The sequence below is a fragment of the Chenopodium album genome, chromosome 3, assembly GCF_948465745.1.
Source record: "Chenopodium album chromosome 3, dcCheAlbu1.1, whole genome shotgun sequence".
NCBI lineage: Eukaryota > Viridiplantae > Streptophyta > Magnoliopsida > Caryophyllales > Amaranthaceae > Chenopodium > Chenopodium album.
Window position 1 is genome coordinate 74,951,476 of NC_137836.1, and position 26,454 is coordinate 74,977,929.

Consider the following 26,454-nt stretch of genomic DNA (forward strand, 5'->3'; position numbering starts at 1 on the left):
ATATTTTTCCTTACATATTATTCACAAAAGACGGTCAAAGGAGGGGTGGTGAATAGTGTAAAAGTCAAAGCGGGTCAAGTAATAAAGAACGGAGGAAGTATGACAAAGGATCAAAGTATAGAAAAAAAAAAATTAAGGACATTAAGAAAAGAGTTAGGGTATATTAAAAAGTTCTTCATACAAGACACTTTGATTTCAATAATATGACCTTAGAATTTTATTTGCTTTTTTTTTTTTCCTTACCTCTCCTTATTAACACCTTTATTTAATAAATTGAGGCCAAAGGCTGCTACTTGTTCTTGTTATTCAGTGAGTAGTTACTCTGTAGTAGACCCTTAATAATCTACTCTACCTGACCTAATGCTTTTTCATATGTCTTGCCAAACTTTGTGCTCCACCCTTTCCTCTTTCTTTGCTTTCATCTAGAATATTGCTTGATTAAACCTTGAAAGTCTCTACTAATACTCCTTATGTTGCGTCAAAGTAGTTGTATGGAGGAAGGAAATTGTGCTTTTAACACAACAATTAAACATAAATCTACTTAATTAATCATCTAGCTTGACACGATAATTGCGTATGAGGATGTTAGACAAAATGGTCATATATTTCAAAATATCAACACATTAATGTATAATGATACTCATTATAAAAAGGACATCTGACAAGAATAATCTCAACTATGGGCAGCTTGTTCATAATGATCACATTATTTAATTGTTTTGAAACGCTAAGTCGCTAACTACGTAGGGTGTCTTTCCAAAATGATTGATACTTTGAGTGATATGAAATACCACCCTACACTAGCTACATTGGCTATTAATTTTTGTGTGATCAACTTATAACAGATCATTAATTGAGGCTTTCTAACATAAGTTCACTTTAGTTTGGATTATGGTTAATTCATAGAGCATAAAAAGATGGCAAAACTTGCAAATGATAACATGACTATTCTCATCTAAATCTAAAGATAACCTCGAAATCATCAAAAAAAACTCTTAACAATATTTTGCCAAAAATACAACTTTTGCTACTCTTAACAAAAGCAACAGTCTAATAATAATAAATAAAAAAATATATATATATTACTCCGTACTATTTTCCAAATGAGTTACAAGGACACTACAAATTATCAAAGAGGGAGAAATTCGGATTTGTAACGTATTGTAAACAAACCATCAATCTTTGTTAATAGGCCGAGACCTCATATACCCCCAGTGTCCCACAAAGAGATCAAGTGCATGTTATCCAGATCCTCTGAATTATTTCACATAAAAAACTTAAGGTTTAATATCATTATATATGCACCCAAATCCAGAGGAAAAATGGACCACCCAGGTTTGGTGTCCTTACATGCATAACAAGTGGATAAAGAAATTTTCAGCTTTCTGTTGCACAGCTTATATGCTCGTGTCTGTAATAGAGCCATAAAATTAGTCATGTTGATTCTATAGCAGATATCTGAACATGAGTAATTGACAGTTTATACAACGGTTTACATCAATACATGGACCATGCTACCACCTTTATATGTCCTATTATGTGCAGAACAGCTAATTTAGTGTCTGTATGAGAAAACTTTGCCGGCTAGTTTGTCGTCTCTCTCTTGAGATAGCCGGTGTGGTAATGAGCCCAAAGAAGGGGTCGGGTGTGGATTGGATCTCCTGAACTCAAGGTTGGGAAACCGAAGAGGACATGAGGTACTAAACTGGACCATATGTCCATATTCCACGATCCTCATGTCAGCTAGCTTAGTTGATGATAAGATGTTACGAGAGCTGTATATAACATTTTGATTGGTGTCAAACTGTCAACGACTAATAGCTGCAATTCAATTTTAGGCATATGTAATTATGTATTACATGAAGAATGAGAAATTGATAGTGTACAGTGGAGCTACAACATTTCTTTCTAATATTTTTCTTATTATTCAAGAGGTGCCTGTCTACAAGGGTGGTGACAACAAATTAGTTACAACTTACAGTGTAAGAAAATGGAAACAATGGCAAGCGGCTTCACTTTTCATGTACCACAAATGAAGAGTTATAACTTTATCGTATATCCTTTTATCTTCTACATTTCACAATCTGTAGGTACATCAAAAATTCCACCTAGGCGAAGAATTTACTGCAGTTGGCCGAGGCCTGCTTGGCTGTGGCGGCGGTGGAGGGTGCTGCTGTTGCTGCTCGTTGTTCCGCTTCTTCATGATAGAAGAGACTGTAGGACTGAAATAATCCATTGTCTTATGAGATGGAGCTCCTTGTGAGTAAGTCTTTCTCGGCTGCATAAAACTTCTCTGCTTTTCCAAGGACGATGTTCTTCGAGCCACAGGATTCCGGTGAACAGGACCCCACCTATTGTAGCTCACACAACTTTGGCTCCTCCCAACAGGCTGAAACTTCCCTTCTCTAGGGCTAGTATAATTTCTGCTTTCAGCAGTTTCTGCTGAATACAATGTCTCTCCATCACTACTCTCTGCATCTCTCACTCCTGAGACCCCTACTGGTGAACAGCTAGACTGCACCTCGCTCTGTGCATCACCCACTGATCCAGTTGAGCCAGTTTCCTCCATCACTGCAGCCTCTTTATATTTCATTTGGTGTTCCTCTTCTCTTTCCACTTTGTATGAACTTTGTAAAGGAGCTTCATTCACACAATTCTCACCTGAGCCCGGGAGAAGATCCTTTGAAGGTTGGGTTGGTGGGGCTTTAAATATTCTTGGAGGGAAGTTGATATCTAAGAGTTGGATTTGTGTAGTTTCGTTCTTCTTTACAGGATTTGAAGTGACCTTTGGTGATTCATAGATTTCTGGAGTTGGAATTCCCTGAAGGTGAGTGGTGCTACCATGTGGTTGCAAGACTACCTTTTCCTCCTCACCATTGTGTCCAGCAGCAGAACACCCTTGTCCAGACTGTTCTCTAGGTTTTGATACGGTATTTGAAGATGATGTGGTTCCCTCAATTTCTTCAGTTGCCTTGAAAACTTGCCTCATAGTAAAAGAAGCACAAGAATGCTCACTTCTATGGCCTGCTGACATCAGCCTCATCAGTGGCAATTTTGGTTTGCTTAGGTCATCAAGGCTGCCTTCCCAGTGCTGATTTAGCCAGTCATAGATGATAGGCATCGGGATGCCAAATTGCATAGGAAGATCCTTCTTCCAAGATGCTGAAGAGGATGATGAAGTTGAAGAAGATTTGGTATTTGGTGAGGTGGCTAGCTTCATTGGATCACAGATCATGAATGCAAGGTTGCCTTGCGAATCAAAACCAGCAGATCCAGGGCTCCAAGTGAAGCCTTCAGTGGATAGTTTTATGAGATTATCTGTAGCTATAACCACTTTCCCTTCACCCATGGACAGTTCTTTTTTCTCTGCGTGCCCAAGAAGATATACAATGTTGCCTAATTCAAGGTTTGGTTTAGAACAAACTTTAAAGTGAGGTTGCTGACCATGTGCAACTGAATCTAAGCCCACAATAGTAAGATCAAGCACTGAACTGGTGATGAAAAACCTGAGAGCAGTTTCGGAGTTGGAAAAATAAAGGATCAGTTAATAGAATAGATGACAGTATCTTCTAGTTATAGACTCATTGTCTGAATCGTCAATTCCCGATGAACTAAATAAGAAAATCACCACAGATGAGATAATTAGGAAATCTTCCAACATATTTTACGTTAAATGTATAATTTTAATTCCTAAATACATCGTACTCACTCACCTAAAAACTAACAGTCAACTAGTCTCTCCAGCAATTTCCAATACCAACGTGCTACGAACCTAAAAAATTTAGCCTACATTTCACTGTTTCATATATCTCTCCTCATCAAGTAAGTCCTTAAATCTAATCATACTCTTTTAAAATCCAATGAATGGATAATCTACTAAATTTTCTTCTGCTTCAGAGGTGATTCCATTTATTCAGAAGCGGCTTCCAACAATTCATAAATCACAATCCTTCTAAGAAAGTAACTTAGTTATTCTTCCAAGAGAGCAACAATAATGCTTTAGAATCCAGATGAATACACTAGGTTATTTGAAAAAGAAATAGCAAAAAAACCAGAACTGAACCTGGATTTTATTCTCAGTTTAGTGAAATCTTTTATTTTCCAGCATCCTAAATAAGTAGTGTATTATGATCTATGAAATAAAGTTTGGTTAAAGCATGCAAAACATCAAATTGAGGTGATGGGACATGCATATATAAGGGAGTAGGTTTCAATTCAAACAAGTTAACATACCATATAATGTCCCTAAATCCATATATGGAAGTTTGGTTATTTGTTAATTAGCACAAGTAGATTGGAGGTTAAAGAGTAAGGATGGAAATCGGTATTGGAGTTATATTAAGAAATTTACAAAGAGATTTCGTCACTCTATATGGTTTGTTATGAAAAAATATCGTGAATGTATAACGAGATTACTAAACAGACTAATTAAATACCTTCCATCCTTCAGATATGGCAAATTGGTCAATTAATATTTGGTTAGATTTCCTACCTCTAATAACCCCGTCACAATCAAAAGATAATAAAACACCTTAAATCTTAATCTCATCCCTGAGTGTGTGTGTTTTTGTGTTTTTTTTAAAAAAAAAAAAACTAAATCCCACCAACCAAACATGAGAATTGCCATTGTGAGATCCCATTTGCTATTCCCAACTTTCTATCCCGTTAAAAACAAACAGCCCAGGTACAAAATACCTCAACAAGAATCAAGCCTATAATCCTATATAACCACAAAGTCTTGAAATTCTCTGCTCAAAACCTTTAACCAAGATGATAATATGGTCTGCTTATATACTGAAAAGCACACTCCATCAATCGTTTGCAACTAAATCTTATTCAAAGTGACTACGTTATAAAGGAATGACACTGACAAGTCTACATTCACAACAACAAAGCCTTAATCCCAAAAATGCATACACCTAATAAGTTTTACAATAACATTGCTTGGAACCTTTACCATCAGAAAAACATCAATAAATAGGATCTATAGAACCGATTGCATTCCAAGTATCACTCCAAAATTAGCAGAACAAGCCATAATTTCACCCACATAGTGGCCATGTGTATTCTTATATATCCAATTGTATTAGCTATGCTAAATCAAAACTTCCAAGACTAGCTGAAACTCCAACATATCTTTTAATTTTCCATGCCAGGAAATTAGGAAAGCTTCTTCAGTTCCTCCATGGCTTTATCAGCCCAAGTTATTCTATATCAACCTCAGCAAATATCATAATTACATTATAAATAGCTCCACAAACACATCAATCCCAGACCATCTCCTTAGTCCTTATATAACAGAATCTTCATAAGGTCATTTTCAACTGTTCCATCATGCTTTTTATGTCTTCAAAACAATAAATTCCATAATCAATCTACATGCTCAACAGCCAATTATCGTACTAAAAATTGAAATCTAAAACGCCAATACAACTAAGATTCTCCTTTAACCTCTCCTTTCTACTAAGCTGATCAAATGCAAACCTGCTATCTGTTCATTGGACTGGAATTCTCAATCTGTCTATCATACGCCTGGTTTACCAACCAAATCCAGCCACTTACATGTCAAACATATCACAGTTTATCACATGCTCTAGCACTTACCTACTCATTTTGTACAACCTGTCATGACTTATGACCAGCAAGGATTCTTAGAATCTGAAAAGTATGTCAGATTATTCTATATACAACAGATGGGCCCAAAGTAATAGAATATTTCCCTTTCTTGATATGACATCATAGTTTACCACATGATTACCATAGTTATCTTACACATCCGATATTCCAATGCTCTTAGCACAATTTTATACTTTAATAGGCGTAAAAGGTAACGAGAACATTTCAAATTAAAGCATAAGTTTTACTAGTGTAAATCAGTGCTCCACAAAATGTGATCTCCATCAATTTCACCATCCTGAAACTCTAAATTTTAAATCATAAAGCACAAGATTCTTTATTGAATTTTTTTATTCCTTTTCAAACTTAAACAAAAAGCAATCAATGATACAGATTACTATCTAAAAAAAAGGTTAAAGTAACTGTTCATAGTAACTCAAATATCATCAGAATCTTCAATAAGGTTAAAAAAAAGGATGGGGTCTACAAATTTGCAGGTCAATTACTACACCAAACTATCTGTAATTTTTTACAATTACCTTCAAATTTCTCACATTTTAACTGATAAATTCATCATATCCCAATTAACAAAACTATTCAACAAATCATTTCTTCTCAATTAACACTCAAATGAACTTGAATAGTAATTATAATCCTCAAATCTGGCAAATTTACAATCCAATTGAGAACAAATAATAACTGACACTACTAAATTGCATTCAAACAACAAATCCCAGAAAATTCAACATCAATTTCCCAACAAAATCTTAATAAAATCAAACAAAAGATGATAAGAAGTTTCACCTGTGAGGCACAAGAGTGGCAGGAACACCATTTTGAAGCCGGATCTCAGCAGACTCAGCAGCATTAACAGAAGGAATGTTGCCATGTGTTGTCAGAAGAAGGTTCCTGTGAATCAAAAACCCAGTTCCAGAAGCTTCTCCGCCGCCACCGACGGAGCTTCCAGAGGCGCAAGAAGCTGAAAGTTTCGCCATTGCTGAGCTTTTAGAAGTAAAAATGGCAGCTTTAAGTCTTTCAGACTTACCCCCACCATTGCAAAAACACCAAGATTCACTCAACACCCTCATTTTTAGCCAACTTTTCACCCAAAACTCAAAAAATTGAAATGGGGTTTTTGAGATACAATGTGGGGTAGACCTTCAAATTAAGGGTTAGATCCAAAGAATTTGGGGCATTTTGAGAAATGGGTAGTTCATCAAATTTTCTCTCTCTTCCCCTTTTCAGCTCAAATTGGAGTTACTGGGATTAAAATGGAAAGAGAAAAGAAGAAAATCAATTTAAGGAAATAATCAGAATAAAGGGCAGCAGAATAATGGAATATTAGGGAATGTTTACAGTAGATAAAAATTGAAACTTTATTTTAAGTTTTCTGAAATTGATGGGCAAAAAATATGAAAGGAAGACTGAAGAAAGGAGAAAGAGGATTGTGACCTTGATTGGATAGTGAAGGGTACCAACGTGAGTAGTGAAGAGTGAGACGTGCTATGAACTAAACTCAATTTTACATCGTTTTCTTTTAGATGTGTAGTGAATTAGTTATGAAGAATTGAAGATAGAGTTCGAAATATTAGTCCATCAAGGACTTTTGAATTTCTATATATAATTAACGAATAATTATTACGAAGTATATATCGGTTTAATAAATAATACTTCCTCTGTTTCTATTTAGTTGACGCGTTTGATTTAGGCACAGTGAGAGAGAATGAAAAAGCAAGTGGGATAACTTATTAATACAAGGTAAATAAAATTATCCCAAAAGGAAACGTGTCAACTAAAAAAAAAAAAAAACTTCCTAAAAAGAAATACGTGTCAACAAAAAAAAATTCCTAAAAAGGAATACGTGTCAACTAAAAAGAAACGGAGGTGATAGTTTGTGAAAAAAAAAATGATACATAGTAGTACATTTTTTTTTTTTTTTTTGGAAGACACAAAGTAGTACAATTTTAAATAGTGAAATGTTTATTATGTTTGGATTTTAAAGATAGATAGAATTTGACTTTCATTAAATAGGAATAAAAATCAATTGCACAAGTATTTGAAGGATAATTGGTAAGAATGTTGGATGGTAATGGTACAATATTGTTAGTGGTACAAAATAAGCTTGATTTTTAAAAAAAAAATGGTAAGGAGAACCCTGACTATAACTCAACCCAACAGTTTGTTTTTTTTTTTTTTTTTTTTTTTTGATATGATGTTTACGGGCCAGACACTTGAGAGTAGAGGGGATAGTAAGTGAATCCCTACTCCAAAGGCCCAAGTACCCTCACTTGGTAAGGTTTGGTGAGCCAACACTTTAATTTGTTGGTACAAAATAAGTTGGGAAATTCTCTTTGGTAACATTGTAGTTTTTAATTTTCTCAGTGGTAAATTGTAATTTTTTTTATTATCCTTAGTAAACTCTAATTACTATAAAATTCAAATGGTAACATCAATGATATTTATATCCAATTATAGGTCTAACCATGGTTAATTATTTATTTTTTAATATTAAAATTAATAAAAAAAAATCTCTTCCCCCACTCACCCAGACACCACCTAGCCCCCTCCCTAGCCGACGACACCAAGCCCCGGCGATCGCCTACCCCTCCCTCCCTTCCGATGACCCCCAACCCTCCCTCACCCCCGATTCCTATCTCCCCTCTCCTACTCCCACTCCCCCACCTCGATCTCATCCCTCCTCACTAGATCGCCCACCAAATCCGTCCCCTCCGACCTCCCTTTCCCGAAAACGCCCCCTTCTCCTGTTCCCTGACACCCTGAACGCCACAAATCTGCCCTTTCACGCACAAAAAGTAGTGAAATTGAGATGGGTTTTGGGATTCGAGGGTTTTGCCGAGGTTAGAGTTGCAGTCAGAGAAGGAGAAGATGAGAAGGTTGAAAAAAGACGCCGGCGAAATTAAAGGTGAATTGAAGGTTGAAATTACAGTGCTGGGTTTTAGAGGTTCAAATTGGGGAAATTTCTAGGCATTGTTTAGGGAAGGGGATTTGGGCTGGCGGTGGGTGATGGTGGCTGCTGCCGGTTCGGGGGAAGGGGGAGGTCGGTGCGCCGGTGACAAAGAGGTTGGGCGCTGGCGTGGGGTTGATTGGGGCGGAGAGTGGTGGTTGGCTGGAGGGAGAAGGGGTGGTTTTTTTTTATAAGAAAAAGTTACTATTTCTTTCTTTTTTTTTAAGTAAAAAATATTAATAAAATAAATAAATTAATTAACTATAGTTAAATATTTAACTACAGTTATCATTAATGTTATGATTAGCTTAATATAAAAATTCAAGTTTACCAACGATAATAAAAAATTTCGTAGTTTACCATTGAGAAAATTAAAAACTACGGTGTTACCAAAGAGAATTTCCCAAATAAGTTTGATTCGCTTAAAATCTTATGTGTAGTATATGAAATTTGAGAGTTTGACCTTGTTATTTGTCATTTTGACTAACTGAATTTGCTCCATTATAAAAAAAAGGAAAAAAAAATAATAAAATAAAAGTGTACAAAATAATACTTGGATTTGTATTACTTGTAATATATAAATAATACAAGTACAATATATGGTGAAAGTAATGTAAATGAACAATATTAAAAGTCAATATAATGTAATAATTATTTTGAAACGAGGAATTAAAATTATTAATTATTGATTCAATATCAATTATTTTACAATCTTACTCAACTCTCTCTAATTCTATAAATCCACTTAACTAAAAAGAACTTAGTTTGACAATTATTCTTTATCATTGAGGACATTGATCAGAAACATTAGAAACCCCTTTTCAATTCTTAAAAAAATCTCTTCATACAACGGAGAAGCATGCATGCTAAATAAAGATAGCAACCCTGCCTTTGTTGGTAGAAGAGAAATGTTGGTGATGTTTAAGAATAGAATTGAATTCCAAATTATTAATATAATCACTATGATATGAAGTAGAGCTATTCATAGACGGGTCAACCCGCTAAATCCGCCCAATCCGGCCCGCAAAATAAGCGGGCTTGGACAACCATTTTGAAATTTTTTTTGAAAATTTGGGTGGGCTAGGCCCGGCCCGTTAATGTAAATGGGCGGACACGGACAAGACAATATGTACCGTGGGCTAGCCCGCCCGGCCTGTTTATTTCAAAAAGTAATAGTTTAATGATTTTTTAAGGCCTGTTCTCTTACGTTGAAATTCAGTTCAGTTCAGTTCAGTTCAATTCAATTCAATTCACTTCAGCTCAGTTCAGTTCAGTTCAACTCAGCTCCTAATTTCCTTCTCTTATAAAATATTCATTTCAGTTCAGTTCGGTTCAGTTCAGCTCAGCTCAGTTCAGTTCAGTTCAGCTGAGTTCAGTCAATGAGAACAGGCCCTTAGTTAGTTGATTATGTAGTATATTTTAGAAAATAAATACAAAGAGACTATATTGGACTCTAACCTATTATTAGCTACAACTATTTATTTCAATTTCATATTTAATCATTATACTTGTATTAAATAAGTTCATTCTTTCCTTTTTTTTCACTAACATATGTCACAAGTTAGTGTTAGGAATTCTAGTATCATTAGTGATCAAGAAAATTTTAAGATAACTAAATCGAAATAATATTAACATATGTAAATGATAAAAAAAAAAAAAATAATTAGTGTTAGATATATGTAAAACAAATATTTTAGGCCCGTGAGCCCGGGGGCAAGCCCGGCCCGTTAATAGAGCGGGCTTGGACAATTTATCAAGCCCGCATAAAAGGGCTCGGGTTAGCTACAATTAGCCCGTTGGACAAAAAATGAAGTATAGGCCCGGCCCGTTTCCCGTCCAAGCCCGCAAACGATCACCTCTAATTATGAAGTGTGTATAAATATATATATTCATTGAAATTCCTATAATCTTTATTCATTTCTCCTTCCTTTTTACAAATGCCATATGTATTTAAGTATTTTTTGAATGATTGTTTAGATTCTCCTCTGTTCTTATTGTTTGAGTGACAACTCAATGAGGAGAAGAGTTTACAGTTTACTACTTCTTTTCATCCTATTATGTGACCATCATATCATCTAACCAACATAATAAGCCCACCATAAAAGTTGCGACGTGTTTCACATAATCACATTTATTTATTGACTACACTAGCTCTTGAGAATTTACAATGAGAATGTAAGCAAACTATGACAATTTTTACTTTTTTAGGCTTTTAGCCCTGAAGGAAGCCACAAGGGAGCTAATCAGCTAATAAATGTACACTTGATGTACAATAGAATCTGTATATATGTTCATTGGTTAGCTGAAAGGAATATATTTGACGTCATTATTTTTGTAGTCTCTTTATATTTTTTGATCTATAATTAAAATATGATTTATGAAAATTTTAAACTAAAATTTCAAATGTAATTTAACTTCACGGGCTTGCAAATGTAAGGTTATACTCTAAGCTAAATTACTCCTGTACTATGACCCAGTTAAATTGTCATAGTTTGCTTACATTTGATGGCTGCAAATTGTCATAGTTTGCTTACATTAACTATAATTTCAAATGTAATTTAACTTCATGTGTCATAGTATTACCATAAAATTCTTGTATTATTCTTGTTATGGACACGTGAAACAATTTGCTCCGCCAACTCGGCCAACATAACAAGAATATTAACTTCTAGGTTACACTTGCAATAATTATAATCAATAACTACCAATGATTTGTGGCGTGTCCATGGTGATAGTGGAGTATAACCTTATCGAAAGTCCATTTGTTATGGTAGTTAGGTGGCGTGTCCATAGTGATAGTGGCGGTACAAGATGGGAGATTTGTGCTACGGTGTTATAGCCTTGCATCGAAAGTCCACCTAAAATTGTGATTCATGCGGCGAGTCTAATGGTGTTAAATAGTTTCGCTAGAGAAGAGGTCATATGAGTTATGTTGTCCTTAATTGGTTCGATGGGGGGATTGTTGGGATTGTTTATCCAAGTCCCATAATGAGAAAATAAATAAATAAATAAATAAAATTAAGGGCACTTTGATATATGCAAAAATGGGTCACTAGATATTATTACAATATAAAAACATCTTCTAAGTAGAATTGTTGGGAAATTCTCTTTGGTGAACTCCAACTTTTCCATTTTCTAAGTGGTAAACATTCTTAAATTTTATTATCAATGGTAAACCTAAATTATTAATTACCATTGATAAGTGTTATTTTCTTAACTATAGTTAGTTTTTTGTTTTTTTAATTATATTGAAATTATAAAAAAAAAAAAAAAAACCAATCCCTCCCCCAACCCACTGCCCAACCCCTCCCCCAACCCAGCCCCCTCCCGGTGGCCGAAAAACGCCGACCTCCCCTAGCGCCAGCGACCTCTACCTCCTCCCTTTCCTCCACCTACGACACCTCCACTTTCCCCGTCGAAATTGCCCCCCCTCCCCTCCCCTCTTGCCACCGCAAAACCCCATGACCAACCCCCATCTCGTCGGCAAATGGTCGGACGTCTCCCATATCCCCCAAAAATGGCCAGCCAGCCACTCCTAACCCCAGAAACCACCCATAACTGGCCCACTCCAACCCCAAAAATCACCCACTCTCCCTCGAAAATAACCTCTCACCACCACAAAACCCAAACCCGTTTCCCCTTACACCACGACCCTTTCCCTGTCGGAATTGGCCCTCCTCCCCTGACCCCCACCCCGATTCGACCCCTATCTCCTTCGCCTCCCCGAAAACCATCCCCCTAAACCACCTAAAAATTCAAACCCGATTTCTGGGTTTGGTTTTAAAACCCTAAACAGGTTTGGGTTTTTTTGGTGTTTTTGGGTTGGGTTTAGTGTTTCTAGGGCGGCGAACATAGGTTGGGGGAGGTCGGCGTTTCCAGGGGTTGGGGAGGACGGTGCATCGATGAAGGTTGGGCAGCCGATGCGCCGGCATGGGTGGGTGCAGGGGAGGGGGAGCTGGCAGTGGGTGGGGGGAAGGGGTGGTTGATTTATTTTTTTTAAAAAAAAAATTTAGTATAATTATTAAATTATTAAAAAAATAATTAAAAACCTAACTATAGTTAAATGTTATTGTTACAAAAATAAAAAATAAAAAACCTAACTATAGTTAAATTTTTAATAAAATATAATAATTAATGGCACCACTAATAATTATAAAAAATTTATGAGTACCAAAAATAATTTTAAAAAACTTTGTTTACCACTTAGAATTTTATAAAATTGAAGTTTACCAAAGAGAATTTCCCATTATTGTTTCAATTCTTAGAGGTTATCACGTAGAATTTCTCATATTTACACTTCTCATTAAAAAAAATAACAACTTTTGTATACACCCGGTTTTCAGTAATTTACTGTACATCGGGTACACTTTTGTCAGATTTCGTGTCACTTTTGTCAAATTTAGTGTCACTTTTGTCAAATTTATCAATGAAGCATAAATAACTCATATATATCAGGATAACTTTTATGCGTTTTAGTGTAACTTTTGCGTATTTTATTGTCACTTTATAACGGATGTTCAGTAATTTACTGAACATCCGTTTTATTTAAAAGTTTGTGTAAAAAAAATTGAGAAATTCTCTTTGGTAACATTATACTTTAATTTTTCTCATTGATTAATTGCAAAAAATCTTATTATCTTTGGTAAACTCGAATTTTTGAGTACTAAAGAGAATAGCTATTTTCATATAAATTCACTAACCATGATTAATTTCTTTTATTTTTTAACAATTAAATTATTTAATAAAAAAAACCCCAATCTTTCCACCGCCCAAACCACCACCAGCGAAACCCCAAATGCCCAAACCACCACCCACGACATTCCTCTCTATTTTTTGACCAAGCCTTCTCCTCCCACCGGCCATCGACCACCGCAACCACAACCCTCTCTCTCTTCCTTCCACGCAACCACAATCCTCCTCTACCAAATCGAACCCAAACCCACGACCCAAACAACCAGCGAAAATTAACGGCGAAAATCAAGACGAAATCAGTCGGTTTCAGCAGCAAAAATCAGCGACATGCTTCCAACAAAGGCCAATCTAAAAACCAATCGATTCGAGGGTGGAAAAGGGCCGATTAAGGTTTGATGGTTGGGTATTGGGCAACTAGTGGATTTTAGGGGTGGTTTATAGGGTTTTCGGAAGGAAGGGAGGTAGGTTTTGGGGAAGGGAGGTTGGTTTTTGGGACGGGGGATAGGCGTGGTGGGCTATGGAGTCCAGCGAGGGAGGTGGTTGGGCGCCTGCGTCGGTTGGGGCAGTGGACTAGGCGTCGACGCCGGTGCCGGCGTGGTGGGAAGCTGGTTGGGGAAAAGGGTGATTTTTTTTTTTAAGATTAGCTTTAAAATAATTTTTAAAATCATTTAAATGAAAAAAAAAACCTTAACTATAGTTAGATATTTAGTTAAAATTAATCATTAATGTTATAGTTGCCTTAATACAAAATATTCGAGTTTATCAAAGACAATAAGTTTTTTTTTGCATTTCACCATTGAGAAAACTTAAATGTATAGTGTTATCAAAGAGAATTTCCCAAAAAAATTAGTGTTGAACTCTTTCATTTTAGACATGACTACTTTCAAACTCTTTCATTCTTTTTATCTTTTCTTATTTCGGCTTCATTACAAGTATATATATTGGTGAGTAATAAAGAAATCTTTCAACTTCAAATTATTTTAATTGTTGCATTAAGTTACCTATCATTAATAATTTTAAAATGTAACATTTGTTATGAAATATAATAATGTATGTCCATTATGTAAACCATTGTAACCTCCTAGGCATTATTACTTTCCTAAGTAACCTCTTGTAACTCCTTTTAGCTTTATTGTTTCCCTTTGTAACTCTTCATTATTATGACTCTTCATTGCTTTTGGAGAGTTACTATTTCCTCAAGTGTATATATATAGGCATTGCCTAATGAAGAAATGAACTAAGATTAACATCTACATCTTCCACTTGTATTCTACTATTCTTTTTTCTCGCTATTTTATAACACGTTATCAGCACCATTACTCTACAAATACGATTTAAAAGAAAAATTATGATAGCAACCGTATTAAATCAATGGATGATTACGATCTCAACAAATCAATCGAGGTATGTATGTCTGTTCTATTAGCAAGTTATATATTATTGTATAAAATTGATGGTGGGTAAATATATCTATGATGAGTGGCAGGAATAATGTTATTGGCTGCATCCTTTTCTTCAATTACACTTTATCACATAGTTTATTTGGATCTTACCATTATTTTTAGTTTGATTTGTTTATTTGGTTCTTACCATTATTTTTAGTTTGATTTGTAAAATTATTGTATGTACTATGTAATTATAATTTTCTTTTCATTAGGTTTTCTTTATCCTGTACTCTCATTATGAAATAGTTTATTAAAGATTACTATGAGAGTCCATAGTCTAATCTTATTCATCAATATTGTGTTTGCACCATGGTCAATAGTTTCAAGACAGTAAATTCATAAGATAAGGATATTTAAAGTTTGCACTATATATTCCTAAGGTAGATTATGTTAATAAAGCGTTAGAAAAAGATTGCCTTTGATTTACAATTGAATTTGCTTGACTTGTTATCTGTACATATCCTTTGAACGTCAAAGTGGCATATGTTTACTATATTTTAAGTCTTAATTTATTGCAATTATTTATTCTTGAATCCTAAACATTGGTAAGTTATCTCACTCCTACAATTTTATGTTTATTGTTTATCTAATTAAGATGTCATATGTTTCGGTTTTTAAGTTTTTTTTTCGTTCATATTTGCGGTAAGTTATATTTGAACTGCGGATTATGATATATTTCTAGTTAATTATTAGCTTTCTTGTTTAATTTGGTTTTGGCACATATAAGAATATTTCATGGTTTATTGAGGTAACCGGAAGATATATATGTTCTCTATATTATTCCTAGAAAGCGTGACTCTTGAGTAAAAGTAGAGTACTTATTATATTAGATTGCTATATAATCATGTACTTCGTACAGCAGTAAGATTATATAAAATGAGTTGCATAATTTTTTTTTTGTAAGTTACTCCTACTTGTTTGAAGCATATATATTTTGTATTAGTTTGGTTTTTATGTCATATATATTGTGCTACAATTGAACTTTGTTAAGATCCTACCTCTGTTATATCAAGATGATTTCATGATTATATATATTATATACCATATACATACCTCTTATTTTCGTTGGGTAGAAGATTGTTTCATTGAGTCATAGTGTATAATACCAAAAAGTGCTATTGCATTATGCAATTATTACAGAGAAAATAGTATGCGATTTTCTTATGGAGTAGCACAAGAAAGTAATGATTATGAATGTTAACATAGTTTCTAAAATTTATTGACGATAATATACATTGCTTTCATGAAATGAATTGCTATATCTTGTAGACATAACATTAATGAAATAATTTTAAGAAAGTTTATTTTAGATAACCGATATGGTATCTGTTGTTAAATGAACAAAATAGTGAAATATAAAAGTTTGTTCATAATTACAACCAATTATATATATACTCATTCCCAGAAGAGAATGTGAGATTATTAATTAGAAATGATAACAACCAAGCATGGTTGTATGAGCAATTCATTTGAAAGTCATGAGCAATTCAAATGTGATAAAAGGTTATCTAATTGATAATGATAGATTATTTATGATTTTAATAAATTGACTATGAGAGTCCGTATATGACTCATATAGCAAATTAACTTGATAAATCTATTTGTTATACATGCTTATAAGCAATTGTAATGATTCAATGATTGATACAATTGACGAACACGAGGAACGTGTAAGAGTTTCAATTATTTGAATTATTAAATCTAAGCACGCAAAATTTATGTATAAACCTTATTATAATAAATTTTATAATTTGTGTATATGAATACTTTGCTTGATACATGATATTGTCAAGATACTAAAAGACCTAAATGGTGCAAGGCATTTTAAAAGGTTGTTGAATTTTCGCTCCTAATATGTAAGGTTTAGGGGGAGATTACCTTATTTTAAGTAATCCTTGCACATGACCAATATTGTGTTATATTAATGGTTTATTTACCATGACACCATCCTGAAGATGGATATGAACAAATATCATTGTTTATATTAAATAAGACATAGTTAAGAATAGTTATATCAATCAAGTAATGATTGGGATGTCAAGATTATATATAGGATGCTCCTGAAGAGTAAAATATGTTTGATCAATAAATTTGATATGTGTCAAGGTTGTTCATTGATATTCTAGAACCATCGAATAAAGCATAATTAGTTGATTGTATATGTCTTGTTGAAAAATCCATGTTCACATTCTTATATCACATCATATATATACATGGTCATGCATGAATAATTGTATAAAGTGATCACGTTGTTAGAATAATGAGAGATTATATTTGGGAAAATTATTGGATAATTAGGCCATCGGGGTTTAAAATACCTGATATGAAAAGTTGAAGTTTTATTTGAAGTGAAGAAATAATGTGCCGACTTTGTATATCTCATGTCACATGTATAATATGAATTGAAAGGCAAGACGTAACAATTTGATTGAACAATATATGTATCATGTGATTTTTCATAGTTGGATTTGAAAAATAAAATCAAGAGATAAATATTGGATTTGAACGAGATATATGCAAACAAGTAATAACTAGGTGACCAGAAGTTCATCACAATATCCTATATGTAGTCAAGTGTTAAGTGTTTTGAAGCTTGACAAAATAACTTAGCTTGTATGTGTAAAAATTAAAAGAAACTAAAGACCACCATATGGTGGTATTATATACAAGTGTTTTATTATTTAATCTCTTGATCGGGGCTATCGCATGTCAGTACATAAGAAATAAAATAACAAAAAGAAATAACTGCACAATTTATGGCTTTCCCATTGATTATATTGAAATGATCTCCTGAAGAACAAATTAAAAAAAATTTACTTGAAAGTTACATTATTCTCCGGAGGAGATAAAATTTGTTGTCTATGGTTCTCCTAAAGGATAAAATTTGTTGCATATGAAAGTATATTATAAGTGGGTCACAAATATTTAATGCCCCTATATATGATATATTTTACCAACTTAGGGGGGAGAAAAACTAGAATAAGTTGGCAAAATTGGGAAGTATTACTTGATCCCCATAATTGGTAATTTGAAAAGATTATTACATGCCAACTTTTATTTATACGTTATCAAGATATGTTGTACATAACTCTATGATTTGATTTGTATAAATCTTGCCAACGTTTACTTGAATATTTACACCTGAAGTGTAGATTATATGATCGGTTCCAATATTAATTTAGATATGATACATGGCAAGATAGTGCAGTTGATAAATTTGAAGAGCATAAGACATTGATGAAATAATATTGTATGGGATACTCTACAAGTGAAATAGATATCTGGATTACATGATATGCATGGCCTAAATTATGAGCAAAGTATATGGAAGAAGCATTTGGATGTAATCACTTATAAACTTGTGAATAGTACATAAAAGAATTTTTATGATACCGGTATACGATGAAACCGATATACTTTCGCATATGCACTTACTAATGGACTTGTGAAGGGGGATCTGAATTATACGTCCATTTTTATGTCAACATAATTATGAGAATGAGCTCATGGACCTGAAGTCCAACAATATATGGATTCTAAAATCCACATTGTACAATGTTTTGCAATTTTTTTTAGTCTTACATTCATATGCATGTTTAGGAAGGATATATACATCATTTGTCATATATTCATACATATCATTATATAATTTTGCTTTATTTATATAGCTTTACATTTCATATTGCATTAACACATTATTTATTATTGTTTTCTAATTATGAATTTTTATATAAATGAATATACATGCCAGTTATAGTATGAATAATTTGCAAGCTTTATAATAGTTTATAAAAAGAAGATTCAAAATCCATTGGGATAATGATGTTCTTATAGCATGTTATGAACCATGCATATGCTATTAAGAAGAGTTCTCGAAGAAATTATACATATATTTATATATCTATCTTTCAAATTTTACTTTGAAATATTGATGAGATTTTATAAAGAATAAAACTCTTAAAGCTTATTTTTGACTAAGTAGATAACATCTCAGCCTGAAGTTTGAGCATAGCTAAGTTGGCGTGAAAAGTCTTATTATTTCTGAATTTGCAAGACCAATTTAATATTCAATATAAAATGTGTACAACTGTACATAAGTGCAATGACATACTTATTTGTATAATTACATCTTGGTCCCGAAGAACCAACGGCGATGCAATGAGATCGATGCTTTACATTATCGATTCCAATTTGATGATGATATGAATGATATAGATATGATTTAAGAGGATAGTGTATCATCAAATATTCATAAATATCAAATATTGATAAACTTTTAACTACTAATGACCTCCAGAAGAAGGTACAAATCAAATACACACGTACATAAATATATACATATATAGATAAGAACCGTAACCTATGTTTATATGAGAAAATGTGTTTTTATCTAAAATGAAGTTATTATCAAGATATACGTATACGACATTTCAAGAAAAACATTGGCTCTTACATCATTACATTATTATACGTGTATTATTCTCATAAATTAGATGCAATAAAGACAATTGAACAATTCAAGTGAAGATTTGAAATTCAAGTTAAATTTTGGAATATCAACTGTCCGTGAAGATTTTGCTGCTACACAGAAGAAGTTGTGTCAATATTAATTATATTTGACTTATTGCATTGAAGATATGAAGTGATGTAAAATTCAGGGGGAGAAAATACGCGCTACACTCTTTTTCCCTTAACTATGGTTTTGTCCCACTGGGTTTTCCTAGTAAGGTTTTTAACGAGGTAGCATCTCAAGCGTATTATGAAGAATGATGTACTCTTTTTCCTTCACTAGGTTTTTATCCCACATGGTTTTTCCTAGTAAGGTTTTAACGAGACACAATCTTCAATAATGGACATCCAAGGGGGAGTGTTATGAAATATAATAATGTATGTCCATTATGTAAACCATTGTAACCTCCTAGGCATTATTACTTTCCTAAGTAACCTCTTGTAACTCCTTTTAGCTTTATTGTTTCCCTTTGTAACTCTTCATTATTATGACTCTTCATTGCTTTTGGAGAGTTACTATTTCCTCAAGTGTATATATATAGGCATTGCCTAATGAAGAAATGAACTAAGATTAACATCTACATCTTCCACTTGTATTCTACTATTCTTTTTTCTCGCTATTTTATAACAACATTAACAATTTTGTACATACATGTATATTATTACAAACGAACTACTAGGTCAGGTACTATTACTTCATAAATGATAGATCTGAGTTGAGTTGAGTTTAGATAAAAATAAATAAATAAATAAAATAAAAAATCTAGGATGTTTTAAAGAGTTTCTAATCCAAATCTATAGCTAAAAGTAATACTTTAAGGGGGTGTTTGGTTCACATAATTAAGGTATAAGGTATGGGTTTAGAATAGTTTAAAGTCTTTAAACCCGTACTTTATGTTTGTTTTATGATTTTATGAGTTTCAAACCCATACCTCAAACCCCCAAGGTATGGGGTTTATTAGAAACCTTGGAGGGAGGTGGGTTTGGCTCATTCCCACACATTTAGGCATTAAATAAAAGAAAACATTGTATTTTATAATTATACCAAACATATGGTATTAAGAATCAAGTTCCAAACCCATACCACTATGGTTTCATTCTTGATTCCAACCCCATACCAGTTTGCGAACCAAACGGCCCCTAAAAAGGATGATACGAAGTATTAGTATTTTGGCTAGTTTTGAAATGGATATATGCCTTTAAGTAATTATTTTCATTTTGGTAAATAATTTATCTAAATTAGCCATTTAAGTAATACAGTATATAGTAATATATGAATATTAATTTTTTTTTATTTAAATTTATAAGGAGAAATCATACTTTGAAGCATAAGGGGAGGGGCCATTATCAAAACCGTAATATATATTCCTCATATTTGTATTTTTGTAGTAAATGCGTGTACGTACCTGATAGATATTATAGGATTATTATAATATTTGTCGCAGAGTAGGATATATTTGTATATATTTGTGATATAGTTTGTATTCTTATCGTACTAGGTTTCCTAACATGATTAGGACTAGTATTGTAACACTATATATATTATTCAATGGTACACACTCCAACCCAAGGAGTTTTCCCGAAATCTAACATGGTATCACAGCCTAGATTTTTTAGGGTTCCACAAAATTAATTTTTTCCTAAAAAAAAAAAAAAAAAAAAAAAATCCGATCCTTTCTTTCTTCCGCATACTCTAATTTCTTGTGGTTACTTCATCACCTCAATTTGCTACCTTGTTTTGTCCACTTTGCTGCAACATTAAGCTTTTTAAATTTTTTTTTTTTTTGGTTTACAGTAGCATATTGTTTCGGTTTCCTTAGCAATGGCCAAGGATAATGATCAACCACCCACACCTCCTCCTCCACCCTCTAACGACTACCACCCTGCTAATTCCATTAGCAATATCAAGAATGAGGTCCCGGAAATTCTTGATCGTGACAAAGGGAATTATGGTAGTTGGGTTGAACTCTTTGAGATTCATTGTCATTCCTGCAATGTTATCGACCATATAGATCCAAAATCACCTCGTCCTACGGACCTCACCTCGGCGCAGTGGAACCGCCTTGACTCAATTGTGAAAAAGTGGATTTATAATACAATTTCTGCAGATTTACGAAGCACGGTGTTGTACAAGAATGCTACGGCACAAGAAACTTGGGATAGGCTCGCTAATATTTTTCAAGATAATGGTGAAATTCGTGCTATATACCTTGAAAATCAATTTAACAATTTTTTTGTTGAGAATTTTCCAGACGTGTCTTCTTATTGTCAGACATTGAAGGAGCTCAAAGACCAACTTGCTAATGTTGGTCAACCCGTATCCGAGAGAACTTTGGTTCTTCGTCTTTGTGAAGGTTTAATTGACTCGGACTATGATGGAGTGGCTCAATCCATCACTCAAATTCGCCCTCTTCCCGGTTTTGATGAAGCAAGATCAAGAATTTTGTTAGAGGAGTCAAGAAAATCCGCTAAAGAAAATTCCGGGCAAGCCTTTGTAGCACAACACAACAACACCACCACCACCTCCGCGGCAGCCGCCCAACAGCAGCAACCACCGCAGCAGCAGGGCAGGGGTGGTGGTGGCGGTGGGCGTGGCAGCAAGGGAAGGGGAGGCAAACCCAAAGGGAAAGGCAGGGGGCGTGGCCAAGGGCAGAGCCAACAGCCACAAACGGCCCAGGCCCAAACCACCCCCCACAATCAGTCCGCCCCAAGTCAGCAACAGCTCTGGGCCAGTTTTCAGCAGTGGGCCCAGCAAGCTTCTTGGGCTAAACCTCCTGCTCCTTTTCCAGTCCAGCATCAGCAGTCAATTCTCGGCCAGCCGAGACCCCAACAGGCATACTCAGCCCAATACGGGCAGCCCATGACACCAACGGAATTGGCATCCTCTTTCTCCACGATGACTCTTCCAAATCCCGACAATCAGTGGTACGTGGATTCAGGTGCAACATCTCACATGACGAATAACGCTGGTAATCTCTTGCCCTTGTTTAATTTAAGCACTAAAAATCATATTTTAGTTGGTAATGGTCATCGTATTCCAGTAACAGGTTATGGTCATGGCACCCTTCCCCATACTAAAACACCTCTTGTCCTTCGTTATGTCCTTCTAGCACCTCAACTCATAAAGAACCTTATTTCAGTCCGTAAATTTACCTCTGATAATTCTGTGTCTATTGAGTTTGATCCTTTTGGTTTTTCTGTGAAGGATCTTCGTACGGGGAACATAATAACGAGATGTGATAGTTCGGGGGACCTATATCCATTCAGAACCACTCCGTCAGCCTGTCTTGCTACTTCCCTCACTGCTGTTTCACCATCTACTTGGCATAGTCGTCTAGGACACCCTGGAGCTCAAGTTCTTAGCTTTCTTAAGTCTAAAACTCATATTTATTGTAATAAGGAGCATGACTCCAAGTTTTGCAATTCATGTCAATTAGGAAAACATACTCGACTTCCCTTTGATAATTCTAATAATACTACAGTTTGTGCTTTTGATATTATACATGCCGATTTATGGACATCTCCCATTCGTAGTGCTCAAGGTCACAAATATTATCTAGTTTTATTAGATGATCATACTCACTTTGTGTGGACAATTCCTTTAAAATACAAATCTCAAGCTTTTCAATCCTTTATCAATTTCCGAAAATATGTTGAAACCCAGTTTGAACGTCAAATTAAATGTTTTCAATATCATGGTAGGGAATTTGATAATGACCCATTTAAGCAAAAATGTATTGACCATGGAATGCTTTTCCATTTCTCTTGTCCACACACATCTTCCTAAAATGGCAAAGCTGAACGTATGATTCGTACACTTAATAATATTAAGCGTACAATTCTCTTTCATGCGTCTCTCCCCCCATCGTATTGGTTTTATGCTCTTGAAACGACCACTTATCTTCAAAATATTTTGCCAACCAAAGCCCTTAAAAACAGTACTCCTGCTCTTGCCTTGTTTGGGAAAACTCCTTCGTATGATCATATCCGTGTCTTTGGGTGTCTTTGTTTTCCTAATTTGTCTGCCACAGCTCCACATAAATTAGCTCCTAGATCAACACCATGTGTATTCTTGGGTTATCCTATCGATCATAGAGGGTATAGGTGCCTTGATCTCACCACCAATAAAATCATCATCTCGCGTCATGTCAATTTTGATGAAACCGTTTTTCCCTTTCGGAATTTAGCACAAATCCGAAACACTGACTACGATTTTTTGGTGGATGATTCTCCATCTCCTGATCTATTGCATCCCTTTTTACATAGCCCACAACAAGCAGGCCCATATCCCTCTCCAACCCAAAGCTGGAGTATATAACATATTCCTGGGTCTCAACCATAAGTTTAAGCTTTTGGTTGAGTTGGTCCACTAACATGGTATCAGAGCCAACGTGACATAGAGGTCACGAGTTCGAATCTCATCCGCCCCTCCTTTAAAGTGGAATTAATTCGCGCCGGGTATGAGAGGGCCTGTGCCGCATCCATATTTCAAGCCCAAAGGGCCTTTCATGTGAGGGGGAGTGATAGAGTATATAACATATTCCTGGGTCTCAACCATAAGTTTAAGCTTTCCCGAAATCTAACAGTACCAAACATGCAAACATCATTAACGTTAACCCATTAACCAAAGTGGATTCGTTTTTTCTAGTTGATATAGCATGGAAGGAGGATCAATAAAGCTTGGTTCGTGGAGGCGGATGCACGATCCGCATGGTGCATCCGCTCCAAAGTACAAAAAGGCGGAATGAACATGCATGTATATACTAATGTACATGGGCATATAAAAGAACATAGTGTTCATTTAAAATGTACATGGACATATACATAAAAGAACATAGTGTTCATTTATAATGTACATCAGATTTTTGTGCAACAATTTTGTATAATAATATAATTATTTTTTTGTATAATGAAATAGATAAATAGTATTATAATTATTTTTTTTACCATACATTAATTACAAATCATTTCAATATATTTTTTTTTACCAAAAGTTCACTTTCTCTCTCCAAACAAAACTTCAAACCCATTTAAATTCCTCAAACCTCAAGCAAAATTTCAAGAAATTCAAAATTTTGAGTTCAAAATTGTTCAAGATAACAAATAAAAACAAAAGGTAAGACCAAATTCGACATTCATACTTCTTTATTTGACATTCATACTTGTTTATTTTGAGTTTGAGTGTTTGTTTTTTATAAATTTGATTGAAAATTGTAATATTTGATTTTATTGGGAAATAATTGCGATTTTGATGTTATTTTGTTGTTGCAATTAGAAATAAAATGAAGTTCTTGAAGAAGATCTTCCGATTAATCCATTTTTGAAGAAAAAAGCAAGCAAATAGACAATTTTAAAAAAAGTTGTAGATTCAAATAATGCAATGTACATTAAAATACAGTAAAATGTTGTTTTTTCATATACTTACATGATGCAAATAATACAATGTACATTAAACATGTAACCAACATTATAACATATATGTTCATTAGAATATAATACAATGTACATTATAATACAATAAAATGTACTTTTTTATATGCATACATGGTCATTTATACCAAATGTACATATACTATATGAATAATGTTCGTTAATATTATCATGTTCTTTACTAATATTATAAATGTTCTTTCGATTTACAAAAAACATATAAAACTAGATGTTCTTTATAAAATAGCTATATGTTCTTTATAAAACAACTATACGTTCTTTACTAAACAACTAAATGTTCATTCCGCCTTTTTTTAAAAAGAAAACCGGATGCACCAAGCATGGTGCATCCGCCTCCATAAAATTTTTTTCAGAGGATCAATCTATAATATCACTCAAAAATTATTTATTTTACCAACTTTCTCTATCTCTTGTAAAATTAATTTATTTACATTTTCTTACAAAAATTGAAAAGAGCATGTGTTGTTACTACGAGTCGCTGATGTAGCTTAAATATGAGAAAAATCCTGCCTGAAATTAATTAGGGGCTTCAACCTTCAAGCCTTCAAAGCATGTTGTTTCAGGGATTTTTTGGATAACCTGAAGGGGGGTATGGATTCCCTCGGGAGACAGATTTGGAACGCTACACTCGTACGGCCTGAACACATGCAAAACAACGAAACTCCAGTTTACCAAAGATCCGCCTCCAACGATCAAGTTAGTGACCGAAAAACGGAATTTTAGAAAGAGAAAGTAGAGAGAAGTGAGAGCATATTTTTGGGCAGAGTGCCTTTGGGAATTGTATGTGTTATTCCCTCCATCATGAAATGATGGGGTATTTATAGGGAAGTGGAGATCATGCTCCTAGGGTTTCATAACCTAGGAATGAAGATTGGCTACCCTATACGTGGTTGACACGTGTATTAGGGTTTCCTTCATGCTAGGCATGTTTCCTAAATGGGCTTTGAGCCCTTTATTTTCTAATATCTCTCTTTATGCCACGTGTCATGCTCTTATTGGCCTTTATTTAGCTCAGTAGGATGCCACATGTTGGCTTATAATTGGGCCACTTGTTGGCCTCTCATTTGTCTATAAAAGGGGTAAAAATACCCCGAAACACATGTAGTTAGAGTCAAATGCATTTTTCCTAATTTGGACTTTACTTCAATGGTTGTATATACTTTCATTTGCAGTATGTTTCATTGTCGTCATCCATTTTGTTTTCTGAACCAGATCAACATTCTTCGAAAAATAGACCCTTGATTTCGGCAAACTTACTTTTTGGCCCGAGGCTTTACATAATCTATCTAGGCAAGTGTGAATGAATTGAGCTTGGACTTCATTAGCTTCAGCAAATAGGATGATGTCGTCTGCAAAGAATAAATGGGAGAGGGCCGGTCCATCCCTACTAGCCCGAATAGGCTTCCAATTTCCATTAATAATTGACTCTTCAATGATTTGGTAGAACTGCTCTGGCGCTCCATGCACATCACAAAAATATATAGGGATAAAGGGTCCCCTTTGAAGGAGTTATGTCTTCGTCGTGTGCAATTACTAGATATATAAATTGGATCAAATTATGGAGATAATTAAGTCCGGACATTTGGGTCGTCGTTTTGCCATAGCTAGAGGTACTTACGATCTTTGGACTAGTAAAATAGGCCAAAGCCCAATTGGACGGATCCTATAAGGTCACACAAAGGGGCTAGATCGAGCATTAGAGGACGAGGCCCATCTCGGGCCTCATCACTCTAGGTGGCCGGCCATGTAGGGGAATTAAGAGGCTTTTGGGCTTCG

General features: G+C 34.4%; 1 protein-coding gene across 1 annotated transcript; it reads right to left on the minus strand.

Moving 5' to 3' along the window:
- Nucleotides 1-1,789: 1,789 nt before the first annotated feature.
- On the minus strand, nt 1,790-7,133 carry LOC145616997 (uncharacterized). The gene is made up of 2 exons (XM_081671706.1): nt 6,421-7,133; nt 1,790-3,506 (listed from the first exon to the last, which is right to left on the minus strand). Exons 1-2 carry the CDS (start codon nt 6,702-6,704, stop codon nt 2,096-2,098), a joined length of 1,695 nt encoding a protein of 564 aa, XP_081527832.1. The 5' UTR covers nt 6,705-7,133; the 3' UTR covers nt 1,790-2,095.
- Nucleotides 7,134-26,454: the final 19,321 nt, after the last annotated feature.